At 37.2% G+C, this 19,925-nt stretch overlaps 1 protein-coding gene across 2 annotated transcripts in view; it reads right to left on the reverse strand.

Moving 5' to 3' along the window:
- Window positions 1–533: 533 nt before the first annotated feature.
- The window catches only part of LOC127866741 (von Willebrand factor A domain-containing protein 5A-like), a 24,914-nt gene continuing 5,522 nt past the window's right edge, over window positions 534–19,925 (reverse strand). The window contains exons 6-20 of one of the 2 annotated variants that reach the window (XM_052407511.1): window positions 19,425–19,529; window positions 18,709–18,835; window positions 17,949–18,087; window positions 15,007–15,086; window positions 13,190–13,301; window positions 12,223–12,387; window positions 10,349–10,540; window positions 10,015–10,221; window positions 9,392–9,439; window positions 9,084–9,116; window positions 5,604–5,642; window positions 5,224–5,274; window positions 4,560–4,635; window positions 3,679–3,794; window positions 534–1,722 (exon numbers count right to left, since the gene is read on the reverse strand). In XM_052407511.1, coding sequence (XP_052263471.1) covers window positions 1,516–1,722; window positions 3,679–3,794; window positions 4,560–4,635; window positions 5,224–5,274; window positions 5,604–5,642; window positions 9,084–9,116; window positions 9,392–9,439; window positions 10,015–10,221; window positions 10,349–10,540; window positions 12,223–12,387; window positions 13,190–13,301; window positions 15,007–15,086; window positions 17,949–18,087; window positions 18,709–18,835; window positions 19,425–19,529 — 1,697 coding nt within the window. In that variant the 3' untranslated portion in view covers window positions 534–1,515. The remainder of the gene's footprint in view (window positions 1,723–3,678; window positions 3,795–4,559; window positions 4,636–5,223; window positions 5,275–5,603; window positions 5,643–9,083; window positions 9,117–9,391; window positions 9,440–10,014; window positions 10,222–10,348; window positions 10,541–12,222; window positions 12,388–13,189; window positions 13,302–15,006; window positions 15,087–17,948; window positions 18,088–18,708; window positions 18,836–19,424; window positions 19,530–19,925) is intronic. The other variant, XM_052407512.1, reaches the window with a different exon arrangement.

A 19,925-nucleotide genomic window follows, 5' to 3' on the forward strand; every position in this document is an offset into this window, starting at 1 on the left:
ATTTGTTTTCATGCCCAAATTTTTTTCGCAAATTTGTGTACCAAATTTTTTTTTTCGTACCAACATACACAATTGTGGTGATTGTGGTGATGTAGATAAACTTAACTTGATGCTTTTATATCCATCCTCTCAAAAGCACCGTCACACCAGTACTGTCAGTGCTTTGATTCTTCTAGACGCTAGGCATAACTGGGTTAAATAAAAAGCGTGCTAATACTCTAGAAGCCAAATTTAATTCTCTTCTTGGTGAGAACCTTTTCCAAAGATAAACCGGATGAGTTCGGAACAGGGTCACGTGGCATCAAAAACTTGGTATAATATCAAATGTCAGAAATCGTGGCCAGAACTTTCTCGGTATCGCCTGTAAACGTGCACTGACTAGTTATTTGTGAAACGGAAATATAACGTGTGTAAATATGTCTTTGTTCACACATGTTAATATTGATTCTCCTTGTATTTTACATTGTAGGTCGATCTTCACTTCCAAGGTTGCTTGCTGTATAGCCGATTTTTACAGATCACAAAAACAAGTGTAGTGTTTTGTTTTTTTATTTAATAAGCAACAATATAAGTGCAGAGACAGATGCATTACACGCCCAACACCAGAGTAAATATATCGCTGTATAATTATATAACTGAAATCTTTAATCCATCACAATTAACGAAGAACACTTATATATGATTTTAAATTATATATAATTAATAAATATACATGAATCTTACATGATAACAGAAACGTTTGTTAAAACACATAATCTATTACGAAAATATACGTTATTATTAATTAGACAACTACATCGATGTCATGAATTTGTTATAGCTATTGAACCTTTGGACATGTGCAATCACATACAGAAAAAATAATAACGAATGCCAGACTATCACACGCTTTTGAGAACGAACACTTATTTGACAAAACATGCTTATAAAATAAAAATAAATTATTTCCGGTTTTTTTACGTCAATCATTTGACGTTATCGGCATAATTTTTAATTACAATAATAACGTCTTGCGGTTGTTAAGACAGATCAACTAGTAAGCAAATGACAACGCTTAAATGTTATATTTAGCACGTTTAAGTTGCTAATATCCGTAATGGTTTAATAATATGCTTTAAATACTAGTATACGGACAACTAGGTATGTCATGTAATTAAATGCGATTTCAAAAATAAAAGGAATGCGCTTACGTGTACAAAATTAATAGATATGATATGTAAGTAGACTACAGTATAGTTTAAAGCATGTCACAGTTCCGAGGAAAATGGCGGCACAGAAAAATGCCTTCCTTAAGGTCACAATGAATCTATATCAAATGTGCTTTATTTAGCAAATTATTGTATGAGTGTAAACATGTTTGTATTATTACAGACAAAAAATGTGCACTAATTAATTCAACCCAAATTGAAGATTTTTATCACTTATTTGCTGAGGCATCAGAGATTTCTGTTAACTGATACTATGAAGAAATGTCATGGTCTTGTCATGGTCGTTTATTTTCACTTGAACCGCACATTATGTTTTCATTATCACATCATGAACTTCTTTGAGAATGTCTTCCAAGGGTTTCCCAAGTCCCTTTTCGCCCAGCCAGAGTTTCGCCTTCATTTCGCTGAGCGACCACTCACACTTCCGGCCCTGCTTGCGTTTCCGGAGCCATGTTACCACGGCCAACGTGTACACAACCTCCGCGCGATCGTTAAACAGCACCAACCCCGGTATCTAGATATGGGGCAGATACAGACTTTCACAACACGACTTTAGAAACATAATACTCATATACTCATCTGAAAGTACCTAACATTATATTAATATATTGTTAAGAAAATGGCTGGCTTTTTCATAAAAGCTACGACTACTCGTGTTTGTTTTTTATTATTACTGGGCCAAGTGTGATGTTTAACCGGTTTAAGCCCCCCCCCCCCAATAAATGGGGTCGTTCCAAAACGATGACGAGCATGCAGTTATAATAATGCATAATGTGTAACTAGTGTTTTCTTTGATTAATTCCTTTATATCGTTTAATGCTAGCGGACTGTACAGAAAGTACTCTTTCGATCATGCATCTGGGGTTTCATTATCCCCACGCTTTTTGAAAAGCGTGGGGATATTGTGGTTTTCTCCGCCGTCTGTCCGGTTGTCCGTCTGTCTGTCCGTCCGTCCTGGCCACTATCTCCTCCTATACTATTAGCACTAGAACCTTGAAACTTACACACATGGTAGCTATGAGCATATGAGCGACCCTGCACTATTTGGGATTTTGATCTGACCCCTGGGTCAAAAGTTATGGGGGTTGGGGTGGGGCGGGGTCAGAGATTTTTACTCATTTTTTTAGGTTATTTTACTGTAATTTCTTAATTTCTACACCGATTGTCTTCAAATTGATACTGAACCTCTTTTATGACAATACGGTCAATCTCAACTATGCATGGCCCCATAACCAACCCTGGGGCGCCCCGCCCACATAGGCCACGCCCACCCAAAATTGCATTTTACTATTATTTCTTCATTTCTACACCGATTCACTTCAAATTGATACTGAACTTCTCTTATGACAATATGGTCAATCTCAGCTATGCATGGCCCCATTACCAACCCTGGGGCGCCCCACTCACATAGGCCACTCCCACCTAAAATTGCCTTTTACTATAATTTCTTCATTTCTACACCGATTCACTTCAAATTGATACTGAACCTCTCTTATGACAATACGGTCAATCTCAACTATGCATGGCCCCATTACCAACCCTGGGGCGCCCCGCCAACATAGGCCACGCCCACCAAAAATTGCCTTTTACTATAATTTCTTCATTTCTACACGGATTCACTTCAAAATGAAACTGAACCTCTCTTATGACAATACAGTCAATCTCAACTATGCATTGCCCCATTATCAACCCTGGGGCGCCCCGCCCACATAGGCCACGCCCACCCAAAATTGCCGTTTACTATAATTTCTTTATTTCTACACGCATTTACTTCAAATTGATACTGAACCTCTCTTATGACAATACGGTCAATCTCAACTATGTATGGCCCAATTACCAACCCTGGGGCGCCCCGCCCACATAGGCCACGCCCACCCAAAATTGCTTTACTATAATTTCTTCATTTCTATACAGATTCACTTCTAATTGATACTGAACTTCTCTTATGACAATATGGTCAATCTCAACTATGCATGGCCCCATTACCAACCCTGGGGCGCCCCTGGGTCAAACATGCGGCGTGGGGATACGCGTCGGCCTCTGCCGCGCCATTTCTAGTTATTAGTATACCCAGTTATGCCTAGTGGACTCTCCCATCCTTCAAAATTGGATCAATTTATTTCCAAAATTAGGGATGTCTAGTATATTTATTTCTAAATTTATAATATTTCTTACTGAAATTCCTTTAAGTAACAGCACAGACCCTGATGAGACGCCGCATCTGGGTCTATTCTGTTTGCAAAGGCCTTTTTTCTAGACGCTAGGCATAAATGGGTGAATAATATCCCTTAGAGATATAATATCAGAAGGTCAAGTCAAAGTTAAATGGTATAAGGACAATGAAATTTTGAAAAGATTGAACGGTTTCTTTTTCGAAGAAGTTTGCAATAACAAAAACAATATTTGTTTAATACATGTTTGTTTCTTCTTGCCAAAATAAATATTTTTATGAACTTGCTACATTCATTACCGTTTCAATAGATTTAAGTTTGTCATCGTTGATGTTCATAAGATCGTTCAACTGCGCTGATGGAGACCAGTTGCCGGGCAATTCTTGGCTGTAGACGACTTGAAACAGCTCGTCATCTAGTCATTCAAGAACATGTATAGTGTTGTTATTAATATACGCCGCGTTCTGAGAAAACTGGGCTTAATGCATATGTGCGTAATGTGTCGTCACAGATTAGACTGTCTAGTCCGCACAGGCTAATCAGGTACGACACTTATTATGTGGAACTTTTCTTTAAAAAAATCTTCTACACGAAAATCCAGTTTAGACGGTAAGTGTAATCCTTGATTAGCCTGTGGGGTCTGCATAGTCTAATCTGGGACGACACTTTAGGCACATGCAATAAGCTCCGTTTTATCATATTGTTGTAATCAATATTATAAACTGCCAACGTATTGCACGAGTTTTAGAATGTAAGATTAAGTGTTCATGTATATGTTTAATGCCTCAACAAACTACTTTACATAATTATTCAACTTGCAGACCGAGTTAATCAGCTGCGAATAAATATTGTGAACCTATGACCCAATACATGATTCAACAATACGTGTTGAAAATAAAAAATAATGCTTGATTTTGCTGTAATTTTGAAAGAGATTATTGACGTGGAATAACGGGTATAAAACAATGACGTCTGAGATGAAGCAAGCAGAAATTCTCGCCTTTACATTAACCTATGTAACCTGTTACCTTTTGTTCCTCATTCAAAGGTCAAACCACAGTCCACATTATATGGACCATTAAATACTACTCGTGCACAGACATTGCTAATCAGTACAAATTCAGTTACACCAGATTCACAGAGATCAAGTGATGCATTTAACAAGACATAAGACGCGCACCTTGGTCAAGAGCTTCCTGTTGTCGGCGGGTCAACGCTGCCATCGAGGGCTCTATGCAAGTCATCGGTCTTTTGGGCTGCATTACAAAGAGAAGAGTCCGCATTGATTACAAATGGTACTTTATTTCGCATTCTGAGTATGATCTGTTTGTGACAGTACCGGTATATTTAAAAGAAACTGCATTTTCCTTTGCGAAATATATTCGCATTTGATATACACGTTACGTTTACGAACTGTAATGACAAACTATTCACTTTAACAACTTACTTCCCGATTAAATACATGGGTCATTTAAATTCAATACCGGTGTTTAACAAGGGTTACATTAACCTATTTATGCCTAGCGTCCTGAAAAAAAGGACATTGCAAACAGCGTAGACCCAGACGAGACGCCGCATAATGCGGCGTCTCATCTGGGTCTGCGCTGTTTGCTGAAAGGAATTTCTGTAAGAAATATTCTAAATATAGAAATAAGTATACTAGACATCCCTAATTTTGGAAATAAATTGATCCAATTTTGAAGGATGGGAGAGTCCACTGGGCTTAAATGGGTTAAAAATAGTTTGATTTGAGCCTCATGAATGAAAACAAACAGTATTTGCTAACGTGACCCTACTGTGATACATATTACTGTGAATACGGTAAACAGTCAGTAAATACCTACCAAACGTTCACCACCTTGACTACCATTTTCAAAAGTCATGGCGCGTTGCATCTAAAAGTAAAAAAGAATTATATTTTTAAAATCATACATAAATAAGGACCACCATTTAATATCGAGTAAGTTTGTTGTTGTTGTTTTCCATATATAAAATCATTTCAAGGTAGTTGAATACTCTGCTTATCGCAAACATGTCAAACGTGTTTGTAAAACAAGATGCATTCTAATGTTTAAAACTTTATACAGGTGCACCCATGGCGCTTTATAAATAAAAAAGCATAAACATGTGTATATGAGTAACTTAGTATACGTATTATCCATGGAATTCACAAACATTTACACTCATTTTCACTCGAATGCGTTCACACGATTTGTTCACTAACCTCTGATGGGGAATAAGACATTCTCGAGAATTTAAAAGGCTGAAAATAAGGAAAGAGTATGTCGCAAACGTTTCAAAGAACACGCAATAGAAAACGTGAAAAAATGCATTCAATACACAGGAAAGAAATCCATAATTGATGTCGATACAAGCAGTATAACTCATATTTAGGGGAAAGGAAAGTTCATGCTATTAGTTAAGTACTCCAAGAAAATCGTACATGCTTATTGAAATCTGCCTCATTTCTAGGAAAACTGGGCTTACTATATGTGAGCACGGATTCTAGATTACACGGATAAGAAACGGGACCGTTACGCCAAATATCTTGTCGTGTCTAAGTCACGTGACCGTGTCGTAACTATCGATCTTTTATCGAAGCGCCGAGGTTATAAATTTGATGTACTCACTCACGTATTTTGTTAAATTATAGTTTCATTTCTAGGCCGATTTTGACAAATTATATATCATTAGAAAGCTAACGTAACGTAGTTTTCAGATATATCATTATATATTGAGTTTTTCTTCTGATTTCGGCAGCCCGGCGAGTTATAACTTTAACTTTTGCAAATAACATACCGTTTTGGAGTTTTAGAATCTAGATTTACGGTTGACATGTTCGTACTTTATACCGATTTGTAGCGTTTATATTTGGAGTTCAGTTTTAAAAATAACATCTTGCTTAGGAGAATAGAATTCTGTATACGATAGAAAAAAAAAATTGTTTAAAAACTAAAGTAATTAAGGAATGAAGGCGGGAAAATGTAGCGCGCGTTCCTAACGCTCTGAACTGATGCTACGGTCTTGGCGATTATGCTTTTGTTTAGATACCGGCCATTGAATTTCCTTTGCCATGATTATTATATTTTTTATGAAATATATTGAAATATTTTGTTCTAGAGACATATCCATAAAGCTAAGTATTAATGAAGCTTAATAAATTTACGATTTCAGCTCTTGATTATAACACAGAAAGGGTGTTAATTTTATGATGAAACAGCGTATACAAATGTATAGCGGACCCTCTTGATATTTTTCGGCTTTGCATACTTCAAATATAATGGGTGTCAAAACATTCATCGTTTGTTGTTTATTATCAAAAAGGTAATTATGTAAAATTATATGAAAGGTTATTAACCATAAATTATAAATTAATTAAAATTATTTAAAGATTCTTGAAAATCACGGTCAACTGTCTATGCATGTATATTGAAATATCTTTATAAGTTAACAGAGTTATAAATATATAGAATTCTAAATTAAAACACTGTATTATTTGTATTTTTCGGAAAGATTATTCATACACTCTTTATAGGACTACGAAATGACGGAGTTTTTTTACCGGTACCCGCTAAATACGTCAAATGTTAAGTATTAGATTTTTTAAATGTTTAAAATGTACATGTATAGGTATTAAGCACTTATAATTATTGTGATTTAGCTGGCTGACATCTATACAGTATTTAGTTTATGGCAATCTGTATGGGCAGATGACTATAAATGTTTTCAATACGCTACATATCTCATAAACGCAAAATTGAGTATTGGGCGTTACATTACTCCAAGAAATGACCACTAATACCACGAGAAGACATGGAGGTATCATAAAAAGTGTAATCTGACCAGACATTGCCACCTGTGGTTAGGGACCAATATACAAGTATAGGTCCCTGCTGTGGCGTATGACACCATAGTGTTATTTAGTATTGGTCGGCACAGTATCTGATCATAACGAGATAATTGGTTTGTGCTGAACACAGGGGCAATAAAACCACAGATCTATCAATAAACAAGATTATTGAGATATCTTTTTTTGAACACCGCGATAAAAATGCTCAAACCATGGACTCTAGAATACACGGATAAGAAACATGGCAACATTCTCAGAATCATCACTGCTATATGTGTAATCACCTAACAATTCGTCTAAAAATAATTTATATATTTGAGTTGAAGACGATGTACTGTTGTTTAAGTCTGAATAAACTATCTGTCTGCCTGTCTAAATCCAAGCCGTCATCGTCCCGGTGAAAAAATCTGATTTTCAATAGTTGGACATGATGCCCTGATGTCAAAATACGAAATGACCCGCGTAACACGGACCGTGATTTTCAAGAATCTTTAATAAATTGATAATTTAAGGTAAATAACATTTCAAATAATTATACATAATTACCTTGTTGATAATAAACAGCAAACGATGAATGTTTTTGACACCCATTTTATTTCAAGTATGCATGCAAAGCCGAATAATATCGAGAGGGTCCGCTATATACGCTGTTTCATCATAAATTTTACAACCTTTCTGTGTTATAAACAAGAGCTGAAATCGTTAATTTATTAAGATTCATTTATAATAAGCTTTATTGATATGTTTCGTGAACAAAATACTACAATATATTCCATAAAAAATATAATAAGATGGCAAAAGAAATTCAATGGCCGATTTCTAAACAAAAGCATAATCGCCAAGACCGTAGCATCAGTTCAGTGCGTTAGGAACGCGCGCTACATTTTCCCGCCTTCATTCCTTAATTACTTTGGTTTTTAAACAAAATTTTTTTCTATCGTATACAGAATTCTTTTCTCCTAAGCAAGATGTAATTTTTAAAACTGAACTCCAAATATAAACGCTACAAATTGGTATTAAGTACGAACATGTCAACCGTAAATCTAGATTCTAAAACTCCAAAACGGTATGATATTTGCAAAAGTTAAAGTTATAACTCGCCGGGCTGTCGAAATCAGAAGAAAAACTTAATATATATTGATATATCTGTTTACTGCGTAACGTAAGCTTTCTAATGATATATAATTTGTCAAAATCGGCCGAGAAATGAAACTATAATTTAACAAAAGACGTGAGTGGGTACATCAAAATGTATAACCTCGGCGCTTCGCTGTACGCTAATCGTAAAAGATCGATAGCCACGACACGTTAAAACGCGCGGTGGTAAAACATAAAATTTGTATTTCTTGTGTTTAACTCGCTATAAATCCATTAATAACAACAGGAATATACTAAAAGTTATATTTTTTTGAAAGAGGAATTAATAAGCAACAAGATAACGTATAAACCAATAAAATCGGATGAATAGTTTTTGCATAAGATTGAATTTACTAAAGTAAGGGTCAAATACTCGATTCATCTCCTGTCAATATACACTCCGTGATGTGAGTAAAGTGTCGTCCCAGATTATAATGATCAGTCAGCACATGCTAATCAGGGACGACACTTCTCGTTTTCATAGATTTTTTGTCTAAATGAAGTATTATCTTAAAGAAAATCCAGTTCAGGCGGAAAGTGTCGTCCGTCATAAGCATATGCGGACTGCACATGCTAATCTGGGAAGACAGTTAACGCACATGCCTTCAGCCCGGTTTTCCCAAAGTGCAGCTTAGATGTTAATAGCAACTAAGAGCAATTGTTATAAGTCAATACTTTTCATTTATTGTATTGCAACTGATTCCAGGTTATACAAACCTTTGGCCTGTCCTGCAGTCCAACCGCGCGTTTCTGTAAAAATGTGGTTATGTGTTAAGTGAAGCAATAACTTAAAATCGACAATGTGTTATAATATATGTTTATAAATATTTTTTTTGCCCTGAACGCTTATGTCATTTCGTATGCATTCCACTCAAAACATTGGAGCTTTTATTGATAAATGGGAGCTTACGTTTGCCAAATCAAAATATTTCGAAAGCTGCATTTTGTTGTATATTTATAAAAAACTAATTTATATTCGATTAAGGATTTTAATTTTCTCGGTTTATGCAATGTTCAGTACTTACCACAGTGTCGAGGACACTCTTACGTTCAGTTGATTTTGTTTCGGATTTCTGTTTAAATACATAACATTATTATTATTATTACTATTATTATTATTATTATTATTATTATTATTATTATTATCATTATCATTATTATTGTATTATTATTATTATTATTATTAAAATCATCATCATCATCATCATCATCATCATCATCATCATCATCATCATCATCATCATCATCATCATCATCATCAGCAGCAGCAGCAGCATCATCACCACCACCACCACCACCACCATCATCATCATCATCATCATCATCATCATCATCATAATCATCATCATCACCATCATCATCATCATCATCATCATCATCATCATCATCATCATCATCATCATCATCATCATCATCATCATCACCATCATCATCATCATCATCATCATCATCATCATCATCATCATCATCATCATCACCACCACCACCACCACCACCACCACCACCATCATCATTATCATCATCATCATCATCATCATCATAATCATCATCATCATCATAATCATCATCATCATCTTCTTCTTCTACTTCATATGTAGTTACACGATAGAAGTAGTAGTTTATATAACAATAATTGACATGGATTTACCCTTCGCATAACAACAGGAGTTTCATCAACAGCCTCCTTTAGGGTCCTGAGTTCAATACTCCCGCACACAGTTTGGCTGTTCGATTCCAATGCCAAAAAGGAAGTGAAGTTTGACCCTATGTTGCCATGGCGACTGAGGTCTACAATTTGCTGCCGAAGTTCTTTCTGTTTCAACGTTAGGTCGTTTTGCATGTAGAACTCAGCGCAATGTAATACATAAAAGGCATGTATATAAGTAATAATGCAGATAAAACGTAATTTATAATGGTACGCTGTCTTGACATTTTTGATCAACAATAAATAATATATCTAAATTAATTTCCTAGTTATACTTATCTTTAAGTTCCTTTGAAGCGCACGCCTCTTCCTCTTGTAGCGATATAATTTGCGTTCTGGCTGCCATGCGATGCACTAACTTTGACTTTGTAGATGATGCTTTTGCAGTCATGTCAAAGGGAATGGTGTAGTTTAATGGGTGCTTGTTTTGTACCGCTTTCAAATTCAGAGAACCCGTAGCTTTACCGACCTGTCGATGTGGAAACGGAATCGCAACAACCAAGTAAAACGATATGAGTTAAACCGAGTTCATGAACGTTTCTAACCATATGTAAGTGAAATAAAATCAGGTTACGTAATCTTGTCTAAGTCTTATGAATACAAGATGCTGACGTTTGAAACACTATACACGTACTATTGTAATACAACGATAATATGAGCCTCGGTATGCTAAAACCGGACTTGATGCATGTCCGTTAGGTGTCGTCCAAGATTGGCCTGTGCAGTCACAGGCTAGTCATTTTAGCTAAGAAGAGACTTCCTTTAAACAAAAAAAACAACAACATAAAAGCGGAAAGTATCTTCCCTGATTAGCCTGTGTAGACTGCACAGGCTTATAAGGGACGTACTTAACGCACATGTATAACTCCCCGTTGTCACATCGCGCGGCTCATATGACGTTTTAGAATGTTTGTTTCTTTCATGCATATTCGATGTACATTAAATAACAATATTTTAACTTTGCTTTCATCGATTGTTTTATGATTTAGCTGTAAAATAAACGTTTATTATTATTATTATTATTATTTACCTTAATTTTTAAATTAGGCATGTATCATCTAAATTATAAAATATTATGATTGAACACATGAATAACCATGCGCCATAACTGACCGGCTAAATACTGGGACGGTCTAACCATGCGCCATAACTGACCGGCTCAATACTGGGACGGTCTAATCATGCGCCATAACTGACCGGCTAAATACTGGGACGGTCTAACCATGCGCCATAACTGACCGGCTAAATACTGGGACGGTCTAATCATGCGCCATAACTGACCGGCTAAATACTGGGACGGTCTAATCATGCGCCATAACTGACCGGCTAAATACTGGGACGGTCTAACCATGCGCCATAACTGACCGGCTCAATACTGGGACGGTCTAATCATGCGCCATAACTGACCGGCTAAATACTGGGACGGTCTAACCATGCGCCATAACTGACCGGCTAAATACTGGGACGGTCTAATCATGCGCCATAACTGACCGGCTAAATACTGGGACGGTCTAATCATGCGCCATAACTGACCGGCTAAATACTGGGACGGTCTAATCATGCGCCATAACTGACCGGCTAAATACTGGGACGGTCTAATCATGCGCCATAACTGACCGGCTAAATACTGGGACGGTCTAATCATGCGCCATAACTGACCGGCTAAATACTGGGACGGTCTAACCATGCGCCATAACTGACCGGCTAAATACTGGGACGGTCTAATCATGCGCCATAACTGACCGGCTAAATACTGGGACGGTCTAACCATGCGCCATAACTGACCGGCTAAATACTGGGACGTTCTAACCATGCGCCATAACTGACCGGCTCAATACTGGGACGGTCTAACCATGCGCCATAACTGACAGGCTAAATACTGGGACGGTTTAATCATGCGCCATAACTGACCGGCTAAATACTGGGACGGTCTAACCATGCGCCATAACTGACCGGCTAAATACTGGGACGGTCTAACCATGCGCCATAACTGACCGGCTAAATACTGGGACGGTCTAACCATGCGCCATAACTGACCGGCTAAATACTGGGACGGTCTAACCATGCGCCATAACTGACCGGCTAAATACTGGGACGGTCTAATCATGCGCCATAACTGACCGGCTAAATACTGGGACGGTCTCTACTTACGGTTACTCCAGAAAGAAAGGCAAAAAAGTGAAGCCTTTGTCCCACGGTCAGCACGTTGGGGAGTTCCGTTGGTATGATAACGGATGTGACGTCAGGGGGCAGTTCCCATACTAGCTGTATGTCCGATACCGTGTTCAGAATCGCACATTGGAGAAGCGTCATCACCTTAACCGGCCAGAAAATTTTACAGTTAGAATCCTTTATATACTTTATTTACAAAACTTGTACTTGAAGTATATATGTAGTGCACATATAAAGAAAAGAAGCAAATACAGTTGCATACAAAAAACATTTAGTACTTCAATACTTCAGAATTCACAACATGAAATGTTGATCTCATTGGGAAATGTTGCAGACATGAAGGCCCTTTAGGTCATGCTGTGACAGATAATGATGCTCGCTACTAGTCAACTAGCAAACGATTTGTTTATATGAATATATTGAACGTTCAGGTGAGACCGACATCAATAATAAATGAAACGGACATTTACCCCCCCCCCCCCCCCCGCCCAAACATTTGTAAAGCCGGGTTTACATCAATCGAAAAATATACGCGTTCCGGCAAATAAATATTTTGCGCCGAAAACAAAACGAATACAAATAATCCGCTTCAGTCTGCATGCTTGGAAAGTCGGGAATCGCATGATATCATTCCCCTGTAGACGCATTTGTAGGCGCGAAATATTTATCCGACGCATAAAATCGCTTTCGATACCTCAAAAATCATTATTTGGAAAGAATACAGCCGACAATGAGTAAAAACGATATACATGTAATTTCTTAAGATCAATATCTGATTTTCCAATTTAAAAAAATCCACATGATCATGACTCATGATCCAAAGAATGTGTTTTCATCGAAAAACAATTGCGCGAAACCTGCGCCCATAGAACATGGGCCGTAAGAAAGGCTTTATGGTAGACCGGGTGGAAGTGGATAATTCATACAATTTCATGTATCTTATCACCTTTGACTCTATCTGTGTTTTTCTGTGAACGACTTCTGCGATACCATTGCCCGCCCGGGCCACAGCTTTAACCAGGGACGCTGATGCGCATCCAAGGCCAAGGACGAACACTCTGGAGTAAATGAGCCTCGTTCTGGGAAAACTGGGCTTAATGCATTTTCGTGACGTGTCGTCTTATATCTGCATGTGCAGTCCGCACAGGCTTATTAGAAACGACACTTTCCACTTTTATGGAATTGTTCGTCTTAAAGAAGTATCTTCTAAACGAGATTTAAATCTTAGCAAAAAGTTTCGCCCAGATCAGCCTTTGCAGACTGCACAGGCTAATCTGGGATGACACTTAACGCTCATGCATTACGACCATTTTTCTCTGAACGAGGCTAAAATAAACAAGCAAGTTATTAAACAATAAGAATACAGAAATGTAAGTTTACACAATGTGCCGCGATGTTTTGTGGTGTTTAATTTTTCAATTATTAGTTGCGCGCTACATGCAATAATCATGTTTATTATATACCTGCTTAATATTCCCAAAAAATACATTTTGTATCAATCGGTAAAATGCAACTGCACAGAAATAATTTCCGTATTATGCTACTCGCTAGATTTCCAATTACGTAAAACCATACTAGCCGGACTACTATTAATGACGTCACTTTGAATGCAGAAAATTATAAGAGCATTCTTGGTTAATTTTGAACGCTTAAACTCAAGTTTTAACTTAAATGATTCAAAGTTGTATATAATAAAAGGAATATTACGCAAGTCAATTGTGGCATCACACAAGCCACTTCACTGATACAAACACATGAAACAATTGACTAGCGTAATATTTCGTATTTGTATGTAACACACTATATGATAACTATAATCAATTACTGTAAAATCATTAAATTTCGTGTAGTACGAATTTTCGTGGATTTCGTTGATCCACTGAACCACGAATTCAAGTACCAACGATTATTTATACATTCTTTTAGCCGAAATCGGTCATTTCCGAATGTCGTTTCCGACATTTTCTTTTGTTTTCGGTTATCCGAGATATTTGTTTTTTGTAATAATTACTTCACTTCAGTAGGTCACATTACACAATTTCTTGGTTAATTAAAATATTTTCGAATTGAAAATGTTTTCTTCCACTGAATCGTTAGCGACCTGTGTCAATAATGCTTCAGTCATAGACTTAGCCTTTGCAAGGTCAGGCAATCCTGCTATAGTAGGGGAACGTGTCTGAACTGTTTCCGTTTTCAACCATTTTGAAAGAGACATTGTTTGATTGAGATATGCTAGTTAATACAATATGTTGTTTTCTTGATAAGTGTCTGGGTAATAATACTTTTTACGTGACGTCGTCAAATTAACAGTTTGCAAATTTATCACCTATGTTAATTAGTGCCAATTAACGTTAAAAGAGATATAACGGTTTTCACACGTGTATTTTGGGGACCTTATTACTTAATTGTTACTACTAAGAGACCGATTGCGCTGAGAATTGCACATATTGTCAAAACAACATTGATGGCAATTAGCGAGCAGGGACCCACATGTGCGCCGCATTATCGACCTTTTCGACAATTATTGGCATTCGGCAACACTTTTATGCTTCAGCACACATTAACCCGAAGTCTTGCTGTCAACACAGATTAGCAGATTATGCTTCGTTATTACTCTGGTTGTTTTAATAAAAGTTTAATTATTATTACGGTCAGTATTCCCCAAAAAAATGAAATCAACGAAATTACGTGTCAACGAATTTGTTGATTTTTATTCAACCACGAAATTTCATACCGACGAATTTCTATACGTTTACAGTATACCTGTTTTGGTCTGTTTGTTTCTTTATAAGAGAAATCACATCTGATTGGTTGTCCACTTCTCCGTCGGTCAACAGGAAAATCTAAAGTGTAAAATTAAATGCACGAAGAAGATAAATAAAAATTACTGTGATATCTTCTTTGTGTGAAAAGATACAAGATACATCGTACCATTTTAGCAACACTGAAAAATCGGGTTAAATACAGGTTTAACAAGGACGAACGACACTTCCGCCAAGACTCAATTTTAATTTAGAAGACACTTTCTTTCGATGAAAAATTCAATAAAATCGGAAGGTACCGTCCCTGATCATTTACCCATCTGGCACAGGCTAATCTGGGACCATACATTACGCACATACATTATGCCCCTTTTTTTCCAGAACGCTGCTTATTTACCCTATTGTGTGATCCATAAAGCAGTCAGTATTGATGGGAAGTCATTAAAGCGTATTTTCAGTATGATTTACATAAATAAGAAGATAAAACAATGTTATGATTTGAAATATAATACTTAATATACCGATAAAACATGTATTTCAACCTCTCGCTGGGAAAACAGGGTTTGATGCATGTGCGTTCAGTAACGTCCCAAATAATCAAGGACGACGCTTTCTGCTTTTATTGTGTTTTTTTTTCGTCTAACGAAAGTCCCTTCCTAATCGAAAGTTCAGTCTAGGCGGAATGTTTCATCCCTGATTAGCACAATGGACTGCTCAGGTTTATCTGTGATGACTCTACGCACATGCATTTAAATCATTTATGCCTAGCGTCCTGAAAAAAGGACATTGCAAACAGCGTAGACCCAGATGAGACGCCGCATAATGCGGCGTCTCATCTGGGTCTGCGCTGTTTGCTGAAAGGAATTTCTGTAAGAAATATTCTAAATATAGAAATAAGTATACTAGACATCCCTAATTTTGGAAATAAATTGATCCAATTTTGAAGGATGGGAGAGTCCACTGGGCATAAATGGGTTAACCCCGTTTTCCAAAGCGAGGCTCAATTTATTATTGTGTATGATCCATTCGTACGTTAGCTTCCACGGAAAGAAAGTAACGCCTTTACAGTGTATTTTCAGTATGATTTACACAAAGCAAAGACAAAACTACGTTCGGTTTTGGAATGTCAAACATTATTTAAAAAATAGAGGAAGACAGGTTACAATGCATGTGCGTAAAATTCCGTCCCAGATTAGCATGTGCAGCATCAGGGAAGACTCCTTTGAATTCTAGTGTGTGTTTCGTTTACAGGTAGGGTAACTCGCCTTTGAGTCGATTTCGCCCTTGAGTCGGACATTTTTATCTATGTAATTTTCAAAGATCAGTTTTGTTCAGCATGATGTGTGGCGAATGTGTCCGACTCATGGGCGAATTCAGTTGGTTTTGTTATTCAACTACTTTTCAATGAAAATAAGCTCACCCCAACCAAATGACTCCCAGGACGGCTAAAGTTTAGCCATCGGCTTATCAGCAGAACTAATTAGTGTTAACTGTTGAACAGTTCTGTGGTCATAAAGCACACTCCCCTGTCAGGCTGACAACAGCCTGCTTGGCGATAACAAATGAACCCAGGTGTTATATCTGGCCAAATGTGAAACTGCTGCAACATGTTTCAAAGAGTTATCGACCAGTGTAATTAGCAGTTGTGCAAAATATTAATAGCCAATACAACATTTATTTTGATTTTTTTGGATATGTATAAAACAGGTAAGCTTGAAATTTGTTAGTAAAATAATTTTATGTTCACCTTTGTTAGATTTTAAATTTGACATGTTACAAGCACCGAACATGTAATATGAAATGATTGAAATTAAAACTAATAGAAGTGATATGATTTTAAAAGATAGTTTTCTTTACTCTTTCAGATTGACAACCAAAATGACTTTTCATATTCCATCACTGATGGACCTTAGAATAGTTTTTGACGAAAATGATTCAGAATATATTATCTTTGATGAGTTCAGCGCATTTCTAGAAAGCAATAAGTGTGGAGATGAACCAGCAATTAAAAGTGGCAACATGTTCAGTGTGTTGAAAGGAAAAGATCACCGTGTAAAAAGTGTTGAAGGAAAACCTTCACTTAAACTGGAGAGCATAGTGCAATACTGTTGTCATATCGCGACACATATGAAGTGTGTCGACAGGTTACGAAGGAAATTAGATTTTAGTTTAACAGTCGGAGGAAACACCCATTACATCTACAAAAGAGATATACAAACATATAGCTAATGCTGATTTTCTATCTTAAGTCCTTTTGTCGGAACTTAAAATTGAGGAGAGTGACATTACAACATTAAATTCATTTTACAAAAATGCGTTTACTGAAGAAAGCTGGAGGAAAATATGTTTCTTTGAAATGCATCATTCCATCATTTAAATACAAGCACGATGCTCTTTATTAAAATGTGCTTTAGTACTTAATTAATATAAACTCTTTGATACCTATTAAAATGCATGCCCCTGTATTTTTCTACAATCAAATTATTCATTAAGTGGGTGAGCAATGTTTAACCCTCTGAATTCTCAGCATTCTACACCAGTATCTTGTAATTAGATATGGCCAATAAATCCCCTCATGTTATCACTTACAACAGTGATCAGTGTTTCACACCACTTGACCCCTGAACAGTTAAATAGATTAGCCCTGATCTTGTTGAATCTATGGAGAAAGGAGTAACCGAGTAGGACTCCCATGATATTATAGTTATAGCCCGCACACGCTGAGTCCCGGCTTTGATCACAAAGCTTTGTATTATAGACTTATACCGTTAACCCGTCCGACTCAAGGGCGAGTTACCCAAGTCTTTTCTTCTCGAAATTTCGATTTAATGCTGAAAGTGTAGTCCCTGATTAGCCATTTGTTGACAGCTTAGGCTAATCTGGGAAGACACTTTACGCACATGCATTAAGCCCCGTTTTCCCAGTGCGAGGCTTATCACATACATTTCGGTGTGGGTTTTGCACGTCCAAATTAAGCACGTGATCCAGGACCTTGTACAGGTCGGTTGTCTCCATGTCGGCCTGCATGCTCCGTTGCAGCTCGAGAGCTTTCTTCAAGGATGTGACGTCATAAACCGAGTATCTATGAGTAAAATCATTCAAATTCCTTCAGGAATAAAAACAAACGTTTACGTTAAGAGCTGATGTACTGGGATAATAATGTATAACGGATAAATTGATAGGCAAGAATGTCTTCTGTGTGTATTGTCTGTGTGATGTACGACATTTCTGTTTCTTGGTAAATTGGTATTAACCCATTCATGCCTAGCGTCCTGAAAAAAGGACATTGCAAACAGCGTAAACCCAGATGAGACGCCGCATCATGCGGCGTCTCATCTGGGTCTACGCTGTTTGCTTAAAGGAATTTCTGTAAGAATTGTTCTAAATATAGAAATAAATCTACTAGACATCCCTAATTTTGAAAACAAATTGATCCAATTTAGAAGGATGGGAGAGTACACTAGGCATAAATGGGTTAAATTTTAATCCATACCAACTCTATCACTGAGGGCTTAACAAAAATTAAGAGAGTTGGGCGTGTGCATGCATGTGAGCCTCGCTCTGGGAAAACGGGGGGTAGTGCAAGTGCGGAAAGTTCGTCATTGATTAGCCTGTGCGGACTGCACGGACTGATCTGGTTTTCCCAGAACGAGTCTCATATGTTTAATTACATTGTTTTAACGTTTTGCCATTACATACGAACCCTGGAAAGAGACTGGCGTACGAGGTGCCGAAGCTGACGATATTGAAGAGACAGTTGGCAGGAAGGTTCTTCAGAAACACCAAGAGCGCCTCTTTGGCAAACTGCAAGTGGTTTCCGGTCATACTCTCTGAAACCACGCACTAAATCTTAAAATGTCAATTGAGGACGACATTATTGTATCACTCAAAGCCCAAAACTGTGGATGGTTTAATATTAACGTCAGTACATAACTATCTCTTAACTTATCCATTAAAGAAACATGAAACGATTGTGTTAAACTTTCATTGACTAAAACACCATACAAGCACCATTAACATGGCACACGTCCGCGTATGAAACGTAAATTTATATAATTGATTCGCGCCCTGTGACAACGGGGCTTATTGCATGTGCGTCAAGTGATGTCCCGTATATTGCCGGTACTGGCATGTGCGGATTAGCCTGTGCAGTCCGCACATGCCAATCAGGGACGACACTTTCCGCCAGGACTGGTTTTTCGTTTAGAATAGACTTCCTTTAAACAAAAAATGCTATGAAAGTAGAAAGTATCGTCCTTGATTTGCCTGTGCACAGGCCAATCTCACACGACGCTCTACACAGAGGCATTATGACACGTTTCCCGAGAGAGGGGTTCAATTTATTTTTGTTCATCACAAAAACGCGGCTCTAGTTTGCATCTTTCAATATCTTCATGAGAGTATCATGCCATGGCTTACTTGAACGGTCCACTATGAGAATGAACTCTCCCCCGGAAGAGGTAAACATTTCCTTCAACTCAGGCTGGAAACTGACCGAAAGTAGGTCGTCTTTGAAAATGCCATCTACGGTAAAATATAGGGGATACAAACACAACTCGACAAAAAGGAAGATATGCTTAAGGAAGTTACTTTAAAAGATAAAATAAAAGCACGTAAGTATTTGCCTATGAATATCAAATGACCAATCTGTCTTTTAGCGACGCCAACATTAGTATACTCGTTTATTTAGTTAATTCAGCGATAGCATCGGTGGTTAAAAAACAGAAGATATAGCATTTAGTTCTAGAGGAAATGTCCTTTATCCAAAAAGGCTATGGTTCTGCTTAAAAGAGGTGCAAAGACGGACAATTTTTATGAACTTTGTTTTCAAATAATTTGCTAAATCCCGTAGTTTCTTAGAAGAAAGTTTTACTAGATATGGGCTTTAAATATGTTTTATACATGTGAAACGCGCGCTAC

The sequence above is a fragment of the Dreissena polymorpha genome, chromosome 2 (genome assembly GCF_020536995.1).
Source record: "Dreissena polymorpha isolate Duluth1 chromosome 2, UMN_Dpol_1.0, whole genome shotgun sequence".
In the NCBI taxonomy this organism is placed as follows: Eukaryota; Metazoa; Mollusca; class Bivalvia; order Myida; family Dreissenidae; genus Dreissena; species Dreissena polymorpha.